Source organism: Leptodactylus fuscus, chromosome 6, assembly GCF_031893055.1.
Source record: "Leptodactylus fuscus isolate aLepFus1 chromosome 6, aLepFus1.hap2, whole genome shotgun sequence".
Lineage (NCBI taxonomy): Eukaryota > Metazoa > Chordata > Amphibia > Anura > Leptodactylidae > Leptodactylus > Leptodactylus fuscus.
The window spans coordinates 81,307,933-81,329,453 of NC_134270.1; the positions used below are offsets into that span (position 1 = coordinate 81,307,933).

The window sequence follows — 21,521 nt, forward strand, 5'->3', positions numbered from 1 at the left end:
CTACGGCATGTGGAACTGTGTGTAGACGCGTGTATCTAATCCTCCCTGTGTGGTACTGTGAGCTGAGACGTGTATGTAATTCTCTGGCTTGTGGTACTGTGTGCAGACACGCGTATCTAATCCTACGGCATGTGGAACTGTGTGTAGATGCACGTATCTAATCCTACGGCATGTGGTACTGTGTGCAGATGTGCATATCTTATGCTCTGGTGTGTGGAACTGTGTGCAGATGCATGTATCCAATCCTTTGGCGTGTGGTACTTTGTGCAGACGCGTGTATCTAATCCTTCGGCATGTGGAACTGTGTGCAGAAGCGCGTATTTAATCCTCTGGTTTGTGGGACTGTGTGCAGACGCGTGTATCTAATCCTCTGGCATGTGATACTGTGTGATGATCTGTGTATCTAATCCTCTGATGCGTGTATCTCAGTTTGGATATCAGTGTTGGGTTGTGTATGTAGAGTGACCGTGTGTATTGCAGTTGGAATATGAGTGAAAGACTTGCAGGTTTGTATTGTCTAAGGGGGGGGGGGCATTGTGTTTGGAATGCTGTATCTCAGCAACGGTACGTCCGAGTGAGTTGGAGTCTCATCTTAAACTTTCCCGGATACCTGAAGTATCTCTGTGCCAAATTTGGTGAAGATCGGTCCAGTCGTTTGGTTCGCATTAGAGCACAGACAGACAGACAGACAGACAGACAGACAGACAGAAATTCATTTTTATAATATAGGGAGACTAGTAGAATCCCCGGCGGCTTCGCTCGCAGAAAATATGTTAGATTGTTAGTTATGCTAATGTAAATTTTTCGGTGTCACACTAAAATTGACATTTTCAGAGCTACAGTAAATCTTTTTTTCCACTTTAAATTTTTATTATTTTGTCATTTTACTTATTTGTCGTGACATTGATGTGAACAACTTTTTTTTTTTTATTTCAACATTTTTATTTAATTTATATATTCAATACATATTATGTAATATGAACTATTACATCTATTTTTTTTTTAATAAGAATTAAAATTTATGCACCTTAAACAAACAAATATAAAACCTTTACACCCAATTAACAACATAGTGCAACCCTTCCCCCTCCCTCCAGTGTAATCTATAAGTAGTTCACAAGCAAAAGAGTAACATTGGTTTCCAGTTATACAACTATTTATTGTGGTGCTTTTTGGTAAACAATGTTTCTTGTTTTACCTTCAGGTGCATACCTGTATATGAAAAGATTTTTGGGGTCACCCACTCTAAAGCAAGCAACGTACAACTGTCCATGTGAAAAACACATGTGGTCCGTGTATATGTATGCGTGTATGTGCGCATGTGATCCATGTGTTTGTTTGTGCGCAGTGCAAGTGTCGATCTGTGTGGTAGTTGTGTGTGAGTATGCATGTGCTCTGTTCGTCCGTATGCGTAGTGTGCATTCATGTGAGTGCGTTTGCATGCGTGTGTGGTCCTTGCGTGTGTATGTATGGTGTGCATGTGGTATTTATGGGGTGGTGTTAAGTGTTGTGTGTGTCTAGAGAGGTCTGGTGTTTGTGTGGTGTGTTACTTGTAGGTTGGTGTATGTGTGCTGTCTGTGTGATGTTTATATGGTGTTTGTGAAATGTTTGTGTGTTGTGTGTGGTGGTGCGGCCCCTTTAGCAGTGACTCTTTGGCGCCGTCGCTATAATCCGTACCTGTCAGTCACAACTGTTGTTTTTCCTCAGCACTTTCGCTTTCACTTTTCCCCATTATATGTATAGGATCTCATCACTGATTGAAAAGACCATATGCTTATCTTCCCAAAAGAGTATCCAATTGAATATAAAATATAACCTTTATTGATTCATTAAAAAAGTTAAATATAAAAAATTGCCCAAGGCATGTGTGGTGATAAACACCGCTGATTTGCGGTCAGTGTGCTCAGAGACAGTTACCTATATGGCAAATATATCTATAGGGATGCACATAGGACTCTGTCCCTTACAAGTCCTATCTCCCTCAACCAAGATTTTAGGAGTGTTGCTGTTGCTCGGCTGATAGAGATGCTAGTAGAGGCTAGGAAAGACAAGGCAGCTCCTACTACTGGGTCCCTTGAGGATACTGACCTATCGTCACACCAACAAAGGAACACCAGAAATGGAGTCTGCCACCAGCCCTACGGTATCAGCCTATGTTCGAGCCTCAGCAACCACCTCCCTTACTACAAAAGCCCGGGGGGCGCAGACCGCAGTATGTCCAGTCTATGGGCAGTAAATAGCATTTTCCTGTGATGAAGCAGTGTCCTATGAAGGGTTAACAGCATATGGGTGAGCTGTGGGAGAAGTGAGACCGGGCAGTCAGCTGGAGAGGGCGGTCTTAACCCGTGGGAGGTGCGTCTCAGTGAGATTAGGGGATTGGTCCATGAAGTTGGAGGTGGAGACTTTGTGATGCGTAAAAGGGTGACGTTTGGCCGGGCGCGTCACCGCTGACATCATATGCAGACCTGCCGGCGGTCAGAACATATTACCGTTTTTCTCCCATCATTAAGCGGCTAAGTGCCGCGACGTTGTATTTTTTTAGCCCCTGAAGATTCAAGGGCATTTGTAGTAAGGGAGGTGGTTGCTGAGGCTCGAACATAGGCTGATACCGTAGAGCTGGTGGCAGACTCCATTTCTGGTGTTCCTTTGTTGGTGTGACGATAGGTCAGTATCCTCAAGGGACCCAGTAGTAGGAGCTGCCTTGTCTTTCCTAGCCTCTACTAGCATCTCTATCAGCCGAGCAACAGCAACACTCCAAAAATCTTGGTTGAGGGAGATAGGACTTGTAAGGGACAGAGTCCTATGTGCATCCCTATAGATATATTTGCCATATAGGCAACTGTCTCTGAGCACCACACATGCCTTGGGCAATTTTTTATATTTAACTTTTTTAATGAATCAATAAAGGTTATATTTTATATTCAATTGGATACTCTTTTGGGAAGATAAGCATATGGTCTTTTCAATCAGTGATGAAATAAGTTGGGTATCTGGAATATCTTGGCAATAACAGTGAGTATTATATGTATAGGGCCTAACTTTGGAGGCCCCAATCTCATAGCGGGGGAGGGGGGGCGCTAGCGAGATGTAACTTGCGCAGTATTCTGCTTCTGTGCGTGGAGAGGGGGCGTGCCAAATTTCACCCAAATCGGGCGAGAACTGTGGATTTGTATAGAGCAGACTACTACAGATTTTGAGTTTTATTTATATAGATCAGTCTTTCTCAAAGTGGGCAATAACGCCCCCTGGTGGGCGCTGGAGGCCTATAGGGGGGCAGTAAAGGGCACAGAGAAGATTGGGGGGCGTTGAAGCGGTTTAGGGGGGGCGATGGCTAATTTAAAGGGGTGGTATCATAACAATGATTCTAGCTATATTGCTTGTTAATGTGGATGTAAGACTTTTCCTAAATACACTGCTTCAGCAAAACTGCTTTGTTTGTCCACTATCTTACTTTATTCACTTCATTATGGACACTAGCACCTGGCCCCCTGCTCATTGCTGAGGGAGCCACATGACGTAGCTCCCTGCTGTGTGTGGGGGGGCTGAGTGTACGGAGCAAGCCTGTGTCTGCACCACACATACACATCACCTAGCTCCCTGTTGTGAGATAGAGGGGGGTGTGTGGAATAAGTGCTGCTTTCTTATATAAAGCAGTCTAAATCCTACTGGGCTAAAGGACCTGGTCTCTCTGTTCACTAGGATAAAGCTTTATTATATAGAGCAGGCTGCTAGTGGGCAGAGGAGCCAGGTCCTTTAGGAAACTCCGTACAAGGTAAATCCAAGTCTACAGGACCTTTTGATGACATCACAGGCCCTTCAGTCATCCCATAGGATCACGCTATGTGGTGGGCGGAGCTACACACTAATTTGGGGGTGGGGCTAATTGACGCGAGCAAACAGGAAGAAAGAAGATTTTTAGGCAGCTTAGAAGGCAGATCAAGCTTCATGAGGCTACCCCTTTAAAATTGTTTTTTTTGCTTTTAACACAAACTTTACCGCTCCTTTACGCTTAACGCGCGTTTCCTCGTGTAACGCCATCTAGGGGACTAGACAGTAACTATTTCCTGTCCAAAAGTTGTCAAACTGTACCATAGATGGCGGTAAGCTCCATCGTATTTGTGTGAACGTGGATTTAGTGCTGTGGCAACGTTGCTAACTAAAAAGAGAAATCGGTTGCAGATTACCGAACGCGGTGATTTACGGCTGTTTTTGAGTAAATTCGAGCCTGATATTAACAAATTTGTTAAAAATCATCAAATTCATCCTTCACATTAGATTAGTTTTAAAATTAAAATTGAAATGTTTGTTTTAATAACATGAATAAAAGTTTTCCTAATATTACAAAATGGTGTTTTACATTACCCTCATCAGAAAGTCTTATTTTCACATGACACACATAATTTAATTATTAACATAATGACTGCGATTGTGATTCTTAAGATGTAGTAAAGTAAAAAAAAATTGGGGGGGGGGGGTGCGCTAGAAAATAATTAATTCTCGAAGTGGGCGGTAGACAAAATAAGTTTGAGAACCTCTGATATAGATGAATGAATGACAACAAGCAGTGATCTAGAAAACTGTGACAAATTGATATAGAAAATATACCGGAAAATTTTATAACTTACACAACCAATAACATTTCTCTTTCAATACAGTTCTGCGGTGTGGGCGTATAGGAGAGAAAAAGAGCGTCCATACGGTAAGAACATTTAAGATAAATACTTGTGTTGTGTGACCCACAAAATCCTTGTGCATGGGTACTCACCTGCTGTAAGATCAAATCAGGCAAAATGAATCATATAGATTCCCATGTCCATGAGGAGTCTGCCTTTCTTCATTTCCACCAGGTGCAATTCCCTTCGCACCGGATGATGTGGAAATAGATGCAGTAATGGAAGAATCCTGGCGCAAACTTCTTTATATTTTTGTTACTCAAATACTCCATTGTATTAATAGGCAGACATTCCTTTTTTGGGTATAAATAAATCCAGATTTTTATTAGTAGTAAGTGATGCGTTTCAGGGTTCGCAGACTCCTTTCTCAAATAAACAAAACAGATATACCTGTTTTATTCTTTTGTCAATTTGAGAAAGGGGTCAGTATCAGAGCCTTCCTGGAAGGATTCTTCAATATTAGTCCGTGACTGGACAACCCCTTGAAGGATTTTAGCAGTTTTCCACTGATCCACTGCACATGGGCTGCTTTGTTTCATCATAAATTAAGGGTACCTCTGCCTGTACAGGGGACATCAAAACCGATGTTGTATAATTTGCCTCAATAGCGTTATGTGGTGTTATCTATACAGGTCTTATCTTCTATTGTAATAACGTCTGTGATATCAATGAGGTGACTGTTGCAAAGAAAACCTTTACATAACTGGCAAGTGTTAGTCAATTATTAGACATAGTTGAAATTTCAGTTAAAATTGCAGGATCAGTACTTTTAAAACAATAATATAGAAACTTGGAAAAATTTTCTAAAATAGCAAACATTCTTAAACTAAAAGTTTAGCATGAAACCTTGGTTTAAAAAAGAGGTAATTTTCATAAAAATGAGACGTATTATTATTATCACTACACAAAAAACCTACTGGCTAAAAAGAGCTAGTTTACTGCTGTGGACAGAGAAATTTCTACCAAGTGAAGGGGACTGAGGAGACTCCTGCATGTCCCTGACTAACCTATTATTGAAAGAATATGCAAATCTGTCTCCCAAGATGTAAACAGGGAGACAGTGCCTCTGTTATGCTGCCCTCTATAGCAAGCACCCTGAACAACATGCCCGACTTCCCAGAAATCTTTACTGCATGATGTGAGGTTATAACCAAATCAATTTCTCAGTTTCGCACGGCACCTTTCTGTCTCTTTGGACTTCATCAGCGCAGCCTAGAGAGAACTGATTTGGTTTAAGTGAGAGGCTGAGAGACCAAATTATGGGGATAACGTCTATCCTTAGGGAGAGACCACCTTCTCAGGTGTGTGGAGACTTATAGCCATAGTTGCTCCACTGCAAAGGAACATGGGAAGAATATGCAAATCTGTCTCCCAAGATGTAAACAGGGAGACAGTGCCTCTGTTATGCTGCCCTCTATAGCAAGCACCCTGAACAACATGCCCGACTTCCCAGAAGTCTTTTATTGCATAATGCGAGGTTATAACCAAATCCATTTCTCAGCTACGGACATGTTTTGATGTCTTCTGTAATGAAGGAATTTGTAATAAGAAAATGCACCAATTATTATTGACCTTAGTGGTCACTGACCGGTGAACTCTGGGGTACGGTAGATATACAGCACAGAATACAACTTTGACAAACCCATAAATGAAGATAGTCTCCAGGTCCACAATATCTAATTGAATTCCTTTTCACATATAATACTTTTATATACTTTTTTTTAACCTGAGGTGATAGAATAACTATTTATCTTTTGTTTTTCCTCTAGGAACCTGTGGAGATGACGTACACACATTACCTGCTTATTTTGTCCATGGCATCCTTTTTGAAGGAAGGATTTGCTCAGAACTTAACTCTGACATCAAACACTACAGCGCAGCCGCCTGGCTGTGGTCAAGATGTCGGATTTATTTACTTTGCTCTTTGTGATCTTACAGCTGTCTGGGGTATTGTCCTTGAAGCAGTGACCTCCTTAGGCATTCTTTGCACAATAGTCTTGGGATTAATTTTTATGGCGCTTTCCCCATCAGTTGCTCGGGATGCACGCAAGGGTGCCCTTGCCCTTAACTTTCTGTTCATATTTGGGGTCCTAGGCTTATTTGCTTTAGTTTTTGCATTTATTATTGAACCCACTCCCACAGTTTGTATATTTCGAAGGTTTTTGTTTGGCGTTTTATTTGCCAAGTGCTTTGCATGTCTGGTAGCACATTCAGTCAGGCTCAACTACTTGGCTCTCCAGAACAGAGGTCCAGGTGGCTGCTTAGTTTTTTTCTTAGCCATTGGACTTTTCTTGGTAGAAGCTGTGATTAATATAGAATGGCTCCTCATTACTAATGTGCGTCAAACAATCCAGGAGATTGAGCCTTTCAAGCACCCTTGTAACATAACCAATCAAGATTTTGTGACAGCTTTAGTCTATGTAATGTTCCTTATCGTGGCTTCACTAGTCATCCCTTGCCCAGTGATCTGTGGACACTACTTACAATGGAAACGTCAAGGAAAACACATTGTTTTAACCGCATTTTTGTCACTTCTCATCTGGGTTGCATGGATTGTAATGTACCTCTATGGTAATGAGAGGCTAGGGCATCCTTCCTGGGATGACCCTGTACTGGCCATTGCTTTATCATCAAATGCCTGGGTTTTTGTCTTGTTTTATATTATCCCACAATTAAGGGAAATGACAAGATCTGGATACACATATGAAGATGATACCCTGAACATGCTAAAGAGAAATTCTAACACCCCACAGTCCATAGTAATGGAAAACAGAGGATTTTCTATGGATAATCTAGATGCCCCAGAACCTGTCAACTCAAGGCAGGAACACGGTGAGTTTATTTAATGTGTCTTTGAGTACCAGAATATAATTTCTCTGCTCACGAATCTTATACATGCTATTGCCCATGCAATTTAACCCCTTCCCGCCGATGGTATTTTTTGATTTTCGTTTTTGACTCCCCTCCTTCTAAACCCCATAACTTTTTTATTTCTCCGCTCCCAGAGCCACATGAGGTCTTAATTTTTGCGGGACAAATTTTTCTTCATGATGCTACCATTAATTATTTTATATAATGTACTGGGAAGCAGGAAAAAAATTCAGAATGGGGTGGATTTGAAGAAAAAATGCATTTCTGCGACTTTTTTACGGGCTTTGGTTTTACGGCGTTCACTGTGCAGCCAAAATGACATGTCCCCTATATTCTGTGTTTCGGTATGGTTCCAGGGATACCAAATTTATATGGTTTTATTTACATTTTGACCCCTAAAAAAAATTCCAAAACTGTGTTAAAAAATTTTTTTCTAAAAGTCGCCATATTCCGATGGCCGTAACTTTTTTATACGTAAGTGTACGGGGATGCATAGGGCGTCTTTTTTTGCGGGGCCGGGTGTACTTTTTAGTTCTACCATTTTCGGGAAATGTTATTGCTTTGATCACTTTTTATTCAAATTTTTATCAGAATCATAACAGTGAAAAAACGCCGGTTTGGCACTTTCGACTATTTTTCCCGCTACGACGTTTACCGAACAGGAAAAATATTTTTTATAGATTTGTAGAGCAGACGATTTCGGACGCGGGGATACCTAACATGTATATGTTTCACAGTTTTTAACTACTTTTATATGTGTTCTAGGGAAAGGGGGGTGATTTGAACTTTTAATTCTTTTTATATTTTTTTTATATTTTTTTTTAATTTTTTTTTTTTTGCATTTATTAGACCCCCTAGGGGTGTTGAACCCCAGGGGGTCTGATCACTAATGCAATGCATTACAATGCTAATGCATTGCAATGCATTGCAAAAAAGCATCCTTTCTTTTGCAGGCTGCATAGACCAGTCTGCAAAAGAGAGGATTTGCAGACAAGCCTGGGAGCCTGTACAAGGCTCCTGGCTGTCATGGCAACAGGACGTCAGCCCTGGAGCATGCTCCAGGAGCCGGCGCCGGAGGCCGGAGGGGTTAATGCCTCCGATCGGTCCGGGGACCGATCGGAGGCATTAGAGCCGGTTGTCTACTGCTTAAAGCAGTAGACACCCGGCGGCTATGGCGGCCGCCCGGCTCCCAGGCGGTCGCCATAGTTACAGACCCGACATGTGCCGTACTATTACGGCGCATGTCGGGAAGGGGTTAATGAAGGGGATGCCCTTAGGCCACATAATAGTATATTTATTAGTTATCCACAACAATTTATTATGGATGAGCTCTAGAAAGCAGCCAAGCAAAAGCCCCTCCCCCCAATTTAACTGCTGCCTGTAAAATTGCCAAATAGAAAAATTGGGCAGAAGATAATATTAGAGATCCTTGCCTCTTCTGCTGATTGCAAGAGCTACAGATATGATCACTTGTCATTGAGCCACTGAACAAGCATTGATGGCCTACCCAAAGACTAAATAGTCCTACCAAGATTGTTCACACATTTCCATATCATCAAGTTACTAGAAATATCTTGGTTGCACAGCACATAGACACAGTGGTGGTTATCTATAGCTATAGCTGTTTTTTAAAGGGGTTGTCCCATCTCAAGGATCCTATCTACAGTCCTATGAAAAAGTTTGGGCACCCCTATTAATCTTAATCATTTTTAGTTCTAAATATTTTGGTATTTGCAACAGCCATTTCAGTTTGATATATCTAATAACTGATGGACACAGTAATATTTCAGGATTGAAATGAGGTTTATTGTACTAACAGAAAATGTGCAATATGCATTAAACCAAAATTTGACCGGTGCAAAAGTATGGGCACCTCAACAGAAAAGTGACATTAATATTTAGTAGATCCTCCTTTTGCAAAGATAACAGCCTCTAGTCGCTTCCTGTAGCTTTTAATCAGTTCCTGGATCCTGGATAAAGGTATTTTGGACAAACAATTCAAGTTCAGTTAAGTTAGATGGTCGCCGAGCATGGACAGCCCGCTTCAAATCATCCCACAGATGTTCAATGATATTCAGGTCTGGGGACTGGGATGGCCATTCCAGAACATTGTAATTGTTCCTCTGCATGAATGCCTGAGGATTTGGAGCGGTGTTTTGGATCATTGTCTTGCTGAAATATCCATCCCCGGCGTAACTTCAACTTCGTCACTGATTCTTGAACATTATTCTCAAGAATCTGCTGATACTGAGTGGAATCCATGCGACTTTCAACTTTAACAAGATTCCCGATGCCGGCATTGGCCACACAGCCCCAAAGCATGATGGAACCTCCACCAAATTTTACAGTGGGTAGCATGTGTTTTTCTTGGAATGCTGTTTCTTTTTGGACGCCATGCATAACGCCTTTTTTTTATAACCAAACAACTCAATTTTTGTTTCCAAAATGAAGCTGCCTTGTCCAAATGTGCTTTTTCATACCTCAGGCAACTCTATTTGTTCCTTGACTGTTCTCACCATTCTTCTTCTCTGCCTTTCTGATATTTTTCTTGGCCTGCCACTTCTGGGCTTAACAAGAACTGTCCCTGTGGTCTTCCATTTCCTTACTATGTTCCTCACAGTGGAAACTGACAGGTTAAATCTCTGAGACAACGTTTTGTATCCTTCCCCTGAACAACTATGTTGAACAATCTTTGTTTTCAGATCATTTGAGAGCGGGCTGTCCATGTTCGGCGACCATCAAACTTAACTGAACTTGAATTGTTTTGTAGAAAGAAATGGTCCAAAATACCTTCATCCAGGATCCAGGAACTGATTAAAAGCTACAGGAAGCAACTAGAGGCTGTTATCTTTGCAAAAGGAGGATGTAATGATTAAGATTAATAGGGGTGCCCAAACTTTTTCATAGGACTGTATACTGGTAGCTTATGTAAGTTGAAGACTTTTCCTAAATATATTGCTTTAGAAATGCTGCTTTTTTTCCTGCTATGTGAACTTATTCCTTACATTGTTTATACAGCATTGCTATAACGACGGACCTGTGTAATAGGACAAGTGACATTACTCAAGCACTGCTCTGGCAGGACAATCAGTTCTGCTAATTGCAGTTTGCTGATAAAGTTCTGTCTGTTATCTCTCTATGTAAACACACAGATAACAGAGTTCATTCTGTACAAGCAACTGCATATCATATGATCTGTATAAGTATTGTGATACTTCAGTGTCCCATTCAGCAAGGAGGGGGAGAAATACAGCAAGTGAGAAGAGACAACGGGCAAACTGCTGATACACTGAGATGGGAAAACCCCTTTAAGCTACCAATACACATTAGATTTATGGTGATGTTTTCGATATGTTAAATACTATTTTCTGCTGGCTTGCACCCATCTCTACAATTTAATAAATATGTAGGACACAGGACAGACAGCTATCTTATGTGTATAGCCAGCTTTATTTCTTCTATATGGCTTCCTAATACATAGGCATTCTAGCACACAAATTAATCACTGTATCTGCTCTGAAGGATTCACATGATTTCCTCTTGTAAATTACTATTTACATCTGCTAATAAAGCAGCAATTATGTTAAACGTATTAATAACATATTCTATGTTCCTAATGTATTCTGCAATTTACTAATTGCAAGTTTTCATATAATAATACCATTAATTTACAGGCTACACCAAATATTTCCACTGTTCAATTAAAGTCTAAAAAATATCTAGGATGTAATAATACAGAATTTATAAAGCAACACAGTAAAATTCTATTTTTTTTTCCTTAAGCTCTTAATGATCAGATTATTTTAGGCCTTTATGTTCAATCAATTAATTTTTGTTATTCATTGTTACTTTTTAAAAGTCATAATTTTTATATTTCTGTAAATCTAGCCATATAAGGGCTTGTTTATTGTGGGATGAATCACATTTTTTTTCAATGGTCCAATCTTGGGTTACATAAAACTCATTGATTAAATTTTATTACTTCTGGGTAATGGAATTTCAGATCATATACACTTAAGATACAAATGAGGAAAAGTGACCCTCTAACTAGGCACTATTATATATCTTATAAACAAAAGGGATTATTTGATAGATCTGGCTGGATAAAGAATTAAAATATACCTTTTATTAAATAACAAAGTGTTAGAAACAGGACGGAACAATGAAACAGAAATAACTATAAGACTAGATGCGATGGTCTGCCTTAAAGGGGTATTCCCACGTCGCATACTCAGCAGTCTTCACTGCTGTAAAATCTTCTTTCTTCCTGGTTTCTTGCATCATTTGGTGGGCGGGGTTTGATATGCAACCTGCCATTTAGCTCCGCCCCCAAATTCGTGTGTAGCTCCGCCCACCCATATTGGACTATGAAGTACAGGCAGCAGCAACTCCATTCTGTGTTACATACAGAGACTGCCTGTCTCTACCATAATGAACACAATTGAATTAGCTAGCCTGATAACTGGGAGAACAGAAGAAATGAAAGCAGCTCCTCTCCTCTATCTGAGTGCAGGAAGCTAGGTCATGTGGTGTAGACACAGGAATAGCTAGATACACAGGCTCGCTCCCTGCACTTAGCCCCTCCTCCTCCCCCCTGAGAGCAGCAGATACATCACTTGACTCATGACCAGCTAAGTCAGGGCTGTGGCCACAAAGAATTGAATAAAGTAAGATAGTGGATAAACAAAGCAGTTTTGCTGAAGCAGTGTATTTAGGAAAAGTCTTACATCCACATTAACAAGCAGTATAGATAGGATCCTTGTGATGGGACAACCCCTTTAAATGTTGCACCAAGATGTTATAGATTCTAATGAAAGAGGAAAAATAAGAATGGAGGATCCAGAGGAGAGAGGTTATGGCTGCAGAATTGTGTATGCATAAGCTTTAATCACGCCTAATATATATATATATATATATATATATATATATATATATATATATATATATATACAGTTAGGGCCAGAAATATTTGGACAGTGACACAAGTTTTGTTATTTTAGCTGTTTACTAAAACATGTTCAGAAATACAATTATATATATAATATGGGCTGAAAGTGCACACTCCCAGCTGCAATATGAGAGTTTCCACATCCAAATCAGAGAAAGGGTTTAGGAATCATAGCTCTGTAATGCATAGCCTCCTCTTTTTCAAGGGACCAAAAGTAATTGGACAATGGACTCTAAGGGCTGCAATTAACTCTGAAGGCGTCTTCATCGTAAACCTGTAATCAATGAAGTAGTTAAAAGGTCTGGGGTTGATTCCAGGTGTGTGGTTTTGCATTTGGAAGCTGTTGCTGTGACCAGACAACATGCGGTCAAAGGAACTCTCAATTGAGGTGAAGCAGAACATCCTGAGGCTGAAAAAAAAGAAAAAATCCATCAGAGAGATAGCAGACATGCTTGGAGTAGCAAAATCAACAGTCGGGTACATTCTAAGAAAAAAGGAATTGACTCGTGAGCTTGGGAACTCAAAAAGGCCTGGGCGTCCACGGATGACAACAGTGGTGGGTGATCGCCGCATACTTTCTTTGGTCAAGAAGAACCCGTTCACAACATCAACTGAAGTCCAGAACACTCTCAGTGAAGTAGGTGTATCTGTCTCTAAGTCAACAGTAAAGAGAAGACTCCATGAAAGTAAATACAAAGGGTTCACATCTAGATGCAAACCATTCATCAATTCCAAAAATAGACAGGCCAGAGTTAAATTTGCTGAAAAACACCTCAAGAAGCCATCTCAGTTCTGGAAAAGTATTCTATGGACAGATGAGACAAAGATCAACCTGTACCAGAATGATGGGAAGAAAAAAGTTTGGAGAAGAAAGGGAACGGCACATGATCCAAGGCACACCACATCCTCTGTAAAACATGGTGGAGGCAACGTGATGGCATGGGCATGCATGGCTTTCAATGGCACTGTGTCACTTGTGTTTATTGATGACATAACAGCAGACAAGAGTAGCCGGATGAATTCTGAAGTGTACCGGGATATACTTTCAGCCCAGATTCAGCTAAATGCTGCCACGTTGATTGGACGGCGCTTCATAGTACAGATGGACAATGACCCCAAGCATACAGCCAAAGCTACCCAGGAGTTCATGAGTGCAAAAAAGTGGAACATTCTGCAATGGCCAAGTCAATCACCAGATCTTAACCCAATTGAGCATGTATTTCACTTGCTCAAATCCAGACTTAAGGTGGAAAGACCCACAAACAAGCAAGACCTGAAGGCTGCGGCTGTAAAGGCCTGGCAAAGCATTAAGAAGGAGGAAACCCAGCGTTTGGTGATGTCCATGGGTTCCAGACTTAAGGCAGTGATTGCTTCCAAAGGATTCGCAACAAAATATTGAAAATAAAAATATTTTGTTTGGGTTATGTTTATTTGTCCAATTACTTTTGAGCTCCTAAAATGTGGAGTGTTTGTAAAGAAATGTGTACAATTCCTACATTTTCTATCAGATATTTTTGTTCGACCCTTCAAATTAAACGTTACAATCTGCACTTAAATTCTGTTGTAGAGGTTTCATTTCAAAACCAATGTGGTGGCATGCAGAGCCCAACTCGTGAAAATTGTGTCACTGTCCAAATATTTCTGGCCCTAACTGTGTATATATATATATATATATATATATATATATATATATATATATATATATATATGGACTACACAGCCAATTTGTTCAAAAACCCCAAGATGACCTTGTAAGCAATATTTAGTAGTATTTATTAATGGCAGCAGGGGGTCGGACATCCATAAGTTTGTGTCCGTCTAAAAAAAACTGTTTCCAGGCAAAGAGAATGCATATGGACACCAGTGGTTTGCTTTAAAAAAAACAAAAAAAAAACATTCAAATTAATGGGTTTTAAGGGTCCATTCACATGGAGGAAAATGGTGAGGAATTTGGTGTGGAATTTTCCACACTGAAAAAAAAAGCCTCCCATTGATTTCAATGGGTTCTGCTAACTTTTTTTTTCCGCTAGCAGAAAATTTCGTTAGTGGAAAAAAAAGTCCGCTGTAAATGGACCCTTTGAAGACAATGGGAGGCTTTTTTTTCAGTGCTGAAAATTCAGCGCCAAATAAAGTGCCATGCGAATGGACCCTAAAGCTGACTGCCGGCAAGCCGTCCCCTATGCAGTTTCTCTGAAGATTAGGATGGAAAGCCACAGGCTGACAGCAGGCCTACTGTGAACGCCACGTAATACTAATTATGTGTACCTTTATTTTTTTCTATGTTTATTTTAAACAGTAAGCAATTTTTAATCAGGAAATTGATTTTTTTTTTATTTTTTTTTTATACAATTTGGTTAAATGGAAGGATGGCATTAAACATTTTCCTCCACATGGATAGAGAAGAAGAGTGTGGGGCCATCCACAACAGAGCAATTGCCTTCTTGGCCAAAAATAGACTGTTAGGGTGTTGTAACCAGACCTCTTCATCTAAGATGCCATTGCTTGCAGTTTTAAAGTCATAGCCAGGAGTGTATTGAAGCAAAGAGAATGAGTACGGTAACATCGGTCTTATGTACTTTCGATCCTTTTATGAACCACATCTGGATTTGTTTTCAAAAACTGCAATTAAAGACATGAATGTGGAATTGCACCCTGGTACAACAGTTATTATTTCAAAAATATGAAAGGGAAAATGTCAGCCTGGTGACAATTATTAATTGAGAGAATTTTTTGTTACGGTAGAGTCAGTTATGTGGAATGATCATTTGGTTGTAAACTGGTTGTAAAATACATATCCCCAAAAATATTAGGCCTAAAAGGAAGTCTCTGATCTCTGTCTCCTTCCTTTATTAGAATCATTAAAATAACTTTCCCATAATTCTGGCATGGCTATATTGGTTTACATGGATATTTGTGGTACATACAGCCTGTTTCTCGACTAAATGTCATCTTTCAGTATATTATTACAGTTATTTTTTTTTTTTTTCTTAAATAGGCAAACCAGTTTCTCCATACAGTAACTATACCGGATTATATCCTACTCTACCTTTACACCCAGGGGTAAGTTTCAATTTGGAATAAAGCTATAAAACTTTATCTTTAATTGCTGTTTCAATTTCTAAAAATGGTGATATGTAACATCCAAATGTAAGTGTTTTACATACAAGTAATATGACATAGCCACCTGCTGGCAGGTTTAACTATAATATTAAAGGAGTACTCCTGGGAAAAACAATGCTCTTTCCCTTTAAAAATGAAGTTATATGTAATGTAATACTATTGAATAACTTACTGACAGCTTTATTATGAAGTTATGTGCTATGCTCCAGAACACTGACTATTTCCTGTATAAACAGAGGGTCAAACTCACAAATGTAGCTTTATTAGAGACTCCCATAAATCTGCAATGATAATTTGAGCTCATGTTCATACCAGAAACACTGTGTAAAGAGGAAGACAGAGCTCTGGAGGTGTGAATGTTAGGGTTAATTCACACGGTGGAAACCTATTCCACCATGTGGCTTTCTCGTGCGACTAGCCGCGACGGGATTCCAATGCAGTGCATCAGCATCCCGCTCCTGATTAGGCCCAGATGAATGGGCATAATATGGAGGGAGTCTTGAGCTGTGGATGCCACGGCTGAATCAACCACGGAAAAAAACTATGAGTACTTCCCATTGAAATCAATGGGAGGCGTTTTTGCAGGCGAATTTTGAGGTGGATTCCGTGTCAAAATCTGCCTGCAAAAAACTGTGTGAACAGACCCTAACTTCACAATTTAGCTGTTAGCAAGGTATTCAATAACATTATACTAAACAGAAGCTCATTGTCAACCGAAGAGACAAAATTCTGTATACTGTGCCTTTTTAAAGTTGGGTTTACAAGTTTCATATGCACTCCACCTGAGGTGCCCCTAGAATGTAGATAGAAAGCACCCTGTCATGGAGATCAGCATAGTTTTCAAGTGAATACATTTGCAATCATTTTCATTTTTATACTTTGCCGCTGCTGACAGATTTCTTATACAGTAGTTCATTGCATGGCCATTAAAGATGACAGCGTATCTGGTCGCAGTCATCTGAAAATTGCTGCAATTCATACATTTTTAAAGTTTTACTGTAGCCATTGTACAGCTCAGGACTGTGCGTCCACAACCTGTGAACCCAAAGAGCAGTTCCAGATATTAATACAATTATTCTGACAATACATTTACATGAGGCATTAGAGTGCCACATCACAATCACAATGTGGCTTGACAGTAATTGCTATAAATTGGGCCTGTTTTTACAGGTTTAGTCTCGGATAATTTCATCGGGACTATTACAGTTACATCTGAATGTATCCTTACGCAGTAACCAAAGACACTGTTATTATTTGCTATCTTCCTCACCATTATGGAGAAACCTCCTCAAAACTAATACGAAATTAACCCAAATTTAAAGGGCTAAAGGTGAATAGCAATTTCTTAATGTACATACAAATATATCTGTCAATAAGGCCCTGTGGCCATGCTCATATTACAGATCCATGTTTGACAGGTATGTAATATGACAACCATAGTAACCCCAGGGTCCATACTATACTTCTGTGTACCTGTGATTTTATACAGAGGTATGTTTTTTGATTCATATATCGTGACTCTTGTTCTGTAGCACCATTTGGTGGCACCAATGGCTTTAGGTCCCTTACAACAGAAAAATTATGAGTCCATTTATCAAAAACAAGTATTCCTAGGAACACTCGTTCCCAATTATTGTACTTTGTAAATGTACAAATCATCTCTCAACAGGCAGGCACAACATTGGTTTGTTGTTTAATAGTATGCCTTCCATCCGTAAAAAAACAGGGACAATGTGTTGAACACAAATGGAGTCCCCTCCATCTGTGTCCATTTCCCATTTACGCTAATATAAACATGATGGAAGCTTTCATTTGTCATGGATCTTTACTTGTAATGGGAAAAAAAATGCCTGCATGCAGGATTGTTTCTTCTGTCAGGAAAGTAGAAAACATGACAACAGAAAGCTTCCATCATGTTTTTGAGTCACAGATCCTTCCCCCCCCTCACCTATGCCAAGGAGAGCAGACTCCCTGTCTCCTTTGGACAATGCACGGTCCAACATCTTCTTGGAGACACCAATGAGATTATCTCCACCCATTGTCCTCACTGGTCCTTGCTAGTTAGAGGTATTTGCATACAATGTGCTAACACACTAGACCCTAATCAGCCAACTACACATTGATGTATCCAACAGGTTAGAGAATACATTCCACACCAAATATATATTACACATGGCCTATAGTATAGACTCTAACCATCCCGTGACAACCCCTCCCCCTCTCAAAACATGTGCATGACACAATTGGCCTACACAGGTAAATTGTGGAGTGCACATCAGTATCTATAGCTCATATGTCCTCCTGCCGGGATAACCCATCTGCGTTCTGGTGTTGGCTCCCTCGGCGGTACTGAATGGTAAAGTTGTAGAGTTGAAGGGCTGGCATCTGGCAGAAAATCCGGTCGATCCATGTTGGCTTCTCTCTGAGCTTGGCTTCGGGTCACTGCTCCCACAAAGTGGCACTGTAGATTTCCAACATCGTTGCCTAACAGAACATCGGCCGGCAGCCCGCTTATCACACCAATTGTGCATCGTTTTGGTCCATAACCATAGTCGAGTTCCACGGTAGCTTTAGGAATACGTCTCCGAGTACCCCCTGCCAACTCGATAGAAATGCCAGGGCCCTCCTCTAGGGCCTCGGGTCGCACAACTCGGGGGTCCGCTACCGTTAGGAAAGCTCCCGAGTCCCGGAATCCAACAACTGTTCGGCCATCCAGTAGGACCTCCTGCAAGTGCTTCTGCCGAAGGTTTGCAGGATGTGTGGCAGAGGGCTGAATCCCATAGACCCCTGGAGGTGGAACAGATGGGTCATTCATGGAGTCATCTGGAAATGGGGCCAAACTTTCTGTCCTAGGGGTGGTTCCCAGGTAGTGAATAGGCCGGGATGCCACGGTGGCCCGTGCCCCCATGTTAGCAGGGCAACTAGCTTGCAAATGTCCAGGCCGCCCACACCCAAAACATCTGCGCTCTAGCATTCTTCCAGTAGGTCGTTGTCTAGGGACAGGGTTGTTCATAGCTGGAGGCCGATGGACTGGGGTAGAGGGGGAATTGTAATCCTGAGGCCGGGCACGAAAGGTGGGTGGCTGGCTGAAGGGTGTCTGGCGGACTGTGGTAGTTTTCCGTTCCTCTGCAAACAACCTCTTCCACTGCAGCTTGATGGTCAGGCCCTCATCTGCAAGAGAAGCAGCTTGCTCCACTGTGGCTGGGTTCCGTTCCAGCACCCACTCACGGATCTCAGCAGGGCACTGGGAAAAGAACTGTTCCTTAAGTATGACTTGGAGGATCTTATCGACTGTGACAGCCTCCTCTCCTTCTAGCCAGCGCTTGCATGCTTGCTTCAACTTGTGGGCGAACATGTGGAAGGAGCTTCCCCCATTGTAAGGCAAAGAGCGGAACTGAACTCGATAGGTCTCTGGAGTGACTGCATAATACTTCTGCACCGCTCTTTTAATGGCCTCATAGTCCCGCTGATCACTAGGGTCCATGGCTCTGAGAGCTTCCGCAGCCCCATCTCGTAGGTGTCCCACCAGATACCGGACCCAATCCTTCTCTGGGACTTCCATCAGGTGGCACTGGTGTTCGAAGTCCTGAAAATATCCATCAACATCCCCAGCCGCTTCATCAAAGGTCTTGAAGTGTTTATGGGACACATATTGTGGTTCTCTCACTGTTGGGCTAGGGGTCGGCGTTTGATTATAATTCCCCTTAGTTATCTCAGCCATTCGCATTTCATGCGCCATTCTTTCCTTTTCATGCGCCATTCTCTGTTTCTCCTTCTCCTTTTCCTGAGCCCTCTGTAACGCTCTACTCCTTTGCTCTGCAGTTGCTTCTAGCCCCAGCACTGCCAATTCCTCCTCATAGAAAACAACCCATCTGCTCTTTTGGGTCTGTACCTGCCGCTCCCGTATCTCTACTGTCTCCTGGGGCAACCCTCCTCATGGTCGCTTTGCAGGGTCATCTCCTCCAGTGCCTCGATCAGTTGATCTTTCGTTCTTCCCTGGTAACTCAGGTTTAGTTCCTGGGCCCTTACTTGTAGACTTGCCATAGTCCAGTTCCTGTATTCTGAGGTTGTAGCTCCATTAATCGCTGGGCTGTTGTAGTCCATCTCGCTGTCCTCTGTTGATCCCACCGCTGCCAACCAGTTGTCACGGAGCAAAGGTATACGTCCTTCCTCCGGAGGATATCTTGAATCAACAGGGACGCAAGAGGTCGGGAGACAACAGCAATTTATTGTAATCCACAAAGTTAGTAGCCGGCGGCGGTCACATCTACCGTAATAACAATAAGTCCACGGAAGTCACAATCCAATGATAGCTTTGGTTCCTTGGTCCTGTAACTAAATCCTGGCTCTCTGCAGAGCTGTGCACAGGCCGGCTAACACATACTAACTGCTAGCTACATACTATATACTAAGACTGTTACTTCCTATATCTGTGGGTGGGAAGGGCTGAGTCACAGATCCTTCCCCCCTCACCTATGCCAAGGAGAGCAGACTCCCTGTCTCCTTTGGACAATGCACGGTCCAACATCTTCTTGGAGACACCAATGAGATTATCTCCACCCATTGTCCTCACTGGTCCTTGCTAGTTAGAGGTATTTGCATACAATGTGCTAACACACTAGACCCTAATCAGCCAACTACACATTGATGTATCCAACAGGTTAGAGAATACATTCCACACCAAATATATATTACACATGGCCTATAGTATAGACTCTAACCATCCCGTGACAGTAATAAATCTATAAATTATGAATTCTGCTTTTTGGATTGAACTAATAAACTAAAATAACTTTTCAAAGATACTCTAATTTATTGAGCTACACCTGTAGACTGCTGATCTATGGAAAGCCATCACTCTTTTATATGTACTAATTTTTTTTTCTAAATTTCCTCTTCAGGAAATGGAAACTGTAAACCCAATACAAGTACATTTACCACGGATTTCAATGGAACCTTGGCGTTACCATCTGTGAACTCAGGACACATCAGCAGAAAAGAGCAACTGACAGGAGGAATGCACTCCATGATCCCATACAATATAAGAGACTACTCCAAAACATGAGAACAAGATCCTAAGTGAAGAAGATAAAATTAATTTTATCACAAGTTCTTCTATCAATTCTTTTCAGTGCTATGAATATTTGATAGACTGCATTATAGTTTAATCATTCTCAGTCTGATTTACAGCTTCCTACTTGCCAGACAGTCCCCCTGAGCCTTCATTAACCAACCCTTTAACAATTCACGAGAACAAATGTTTACTCACTGTGCACTGAGACCAACATCGAGTTCGTTTTGGTCACTAAACTCTTATTCAAAAGGGAGGTGTTGAGTTAAATGGACTGGCAATAAAGAATCTCATGATACTGATGGAGTCAATTACCTGCATCGTATGCTGATGACTCAATGATATAATTAATATCTGGTTTAATCTTTTTACTCATCTTTCGATTTAGTTAAAACCCTACAAAGCCTCTGCTGACTACTGAATTACTTATCTTGTGATTGACTGTGATGATATTTGTACCTTTATGTTTTGTCCATACAGATATTTGATAGGAAGTTCACCCAATATTTAATTCCCATTATACATTCCACTGTTATAATCACAGTGGGCAGAATTCATGGGCCACCTTCTTCAGCATCACTAAATGCAGCCGTAATATATCAGGTGTTCTGTCCAAGTATAGATCACCAAAGGGAATAAAAACTCAGAGGGGTAAAAGGTCCAACAACAGTACCTAAAATACAACTTTGTAGTTTAATACATTATCGAGATTGCCTTTATGGGTGGTAGAATAAAATTAAAGGGGCTCTATCATTGGGAAAAGTCATTTTTAGCTAAGCACATACTTGCATTGACTTTAGAAAGGCTATTTCACACCTACCTTTTGTATATAAATTGC

At 41.0% G+C, this 21,521-nt stretch overlaps 1 protein-coding gene across 1 annotated transcript in view; it reads left to right on the plus strand.

Moving 5' to 3' along the window:
* Positions 1-20,624, plus strand: part of LOC142210852 (G-protein coupled receptor family C group 5 member C-like) — a 54,383-nt gene extending 33,759 nt beyond the window's left edge. Inside the window, exons 2-4 of the mRNA XM_075280314.1 lie at positions 6,443-7,505; positions 15,488-15,552; positions 20,514-20,624. Coding sequence (XP_075136415.1) covers positions 6,455-7,505; positions 15,488-15,552; positions 20,514-20,588 — 1,191 coding nt within the window. The 5' untranslated portion in view covers positions 6,443-6,454 and the 3' untranslated portion in view covers positions 20,589-20,624. The remainder of the gene's footprint in view (positions 1-6,442; positions 7,506-15,487; positions 15,553-20,513) is intronic.
* The last annotated feature ends 897 nt before the right edge of the window (positions 20,625-21,521 follow it).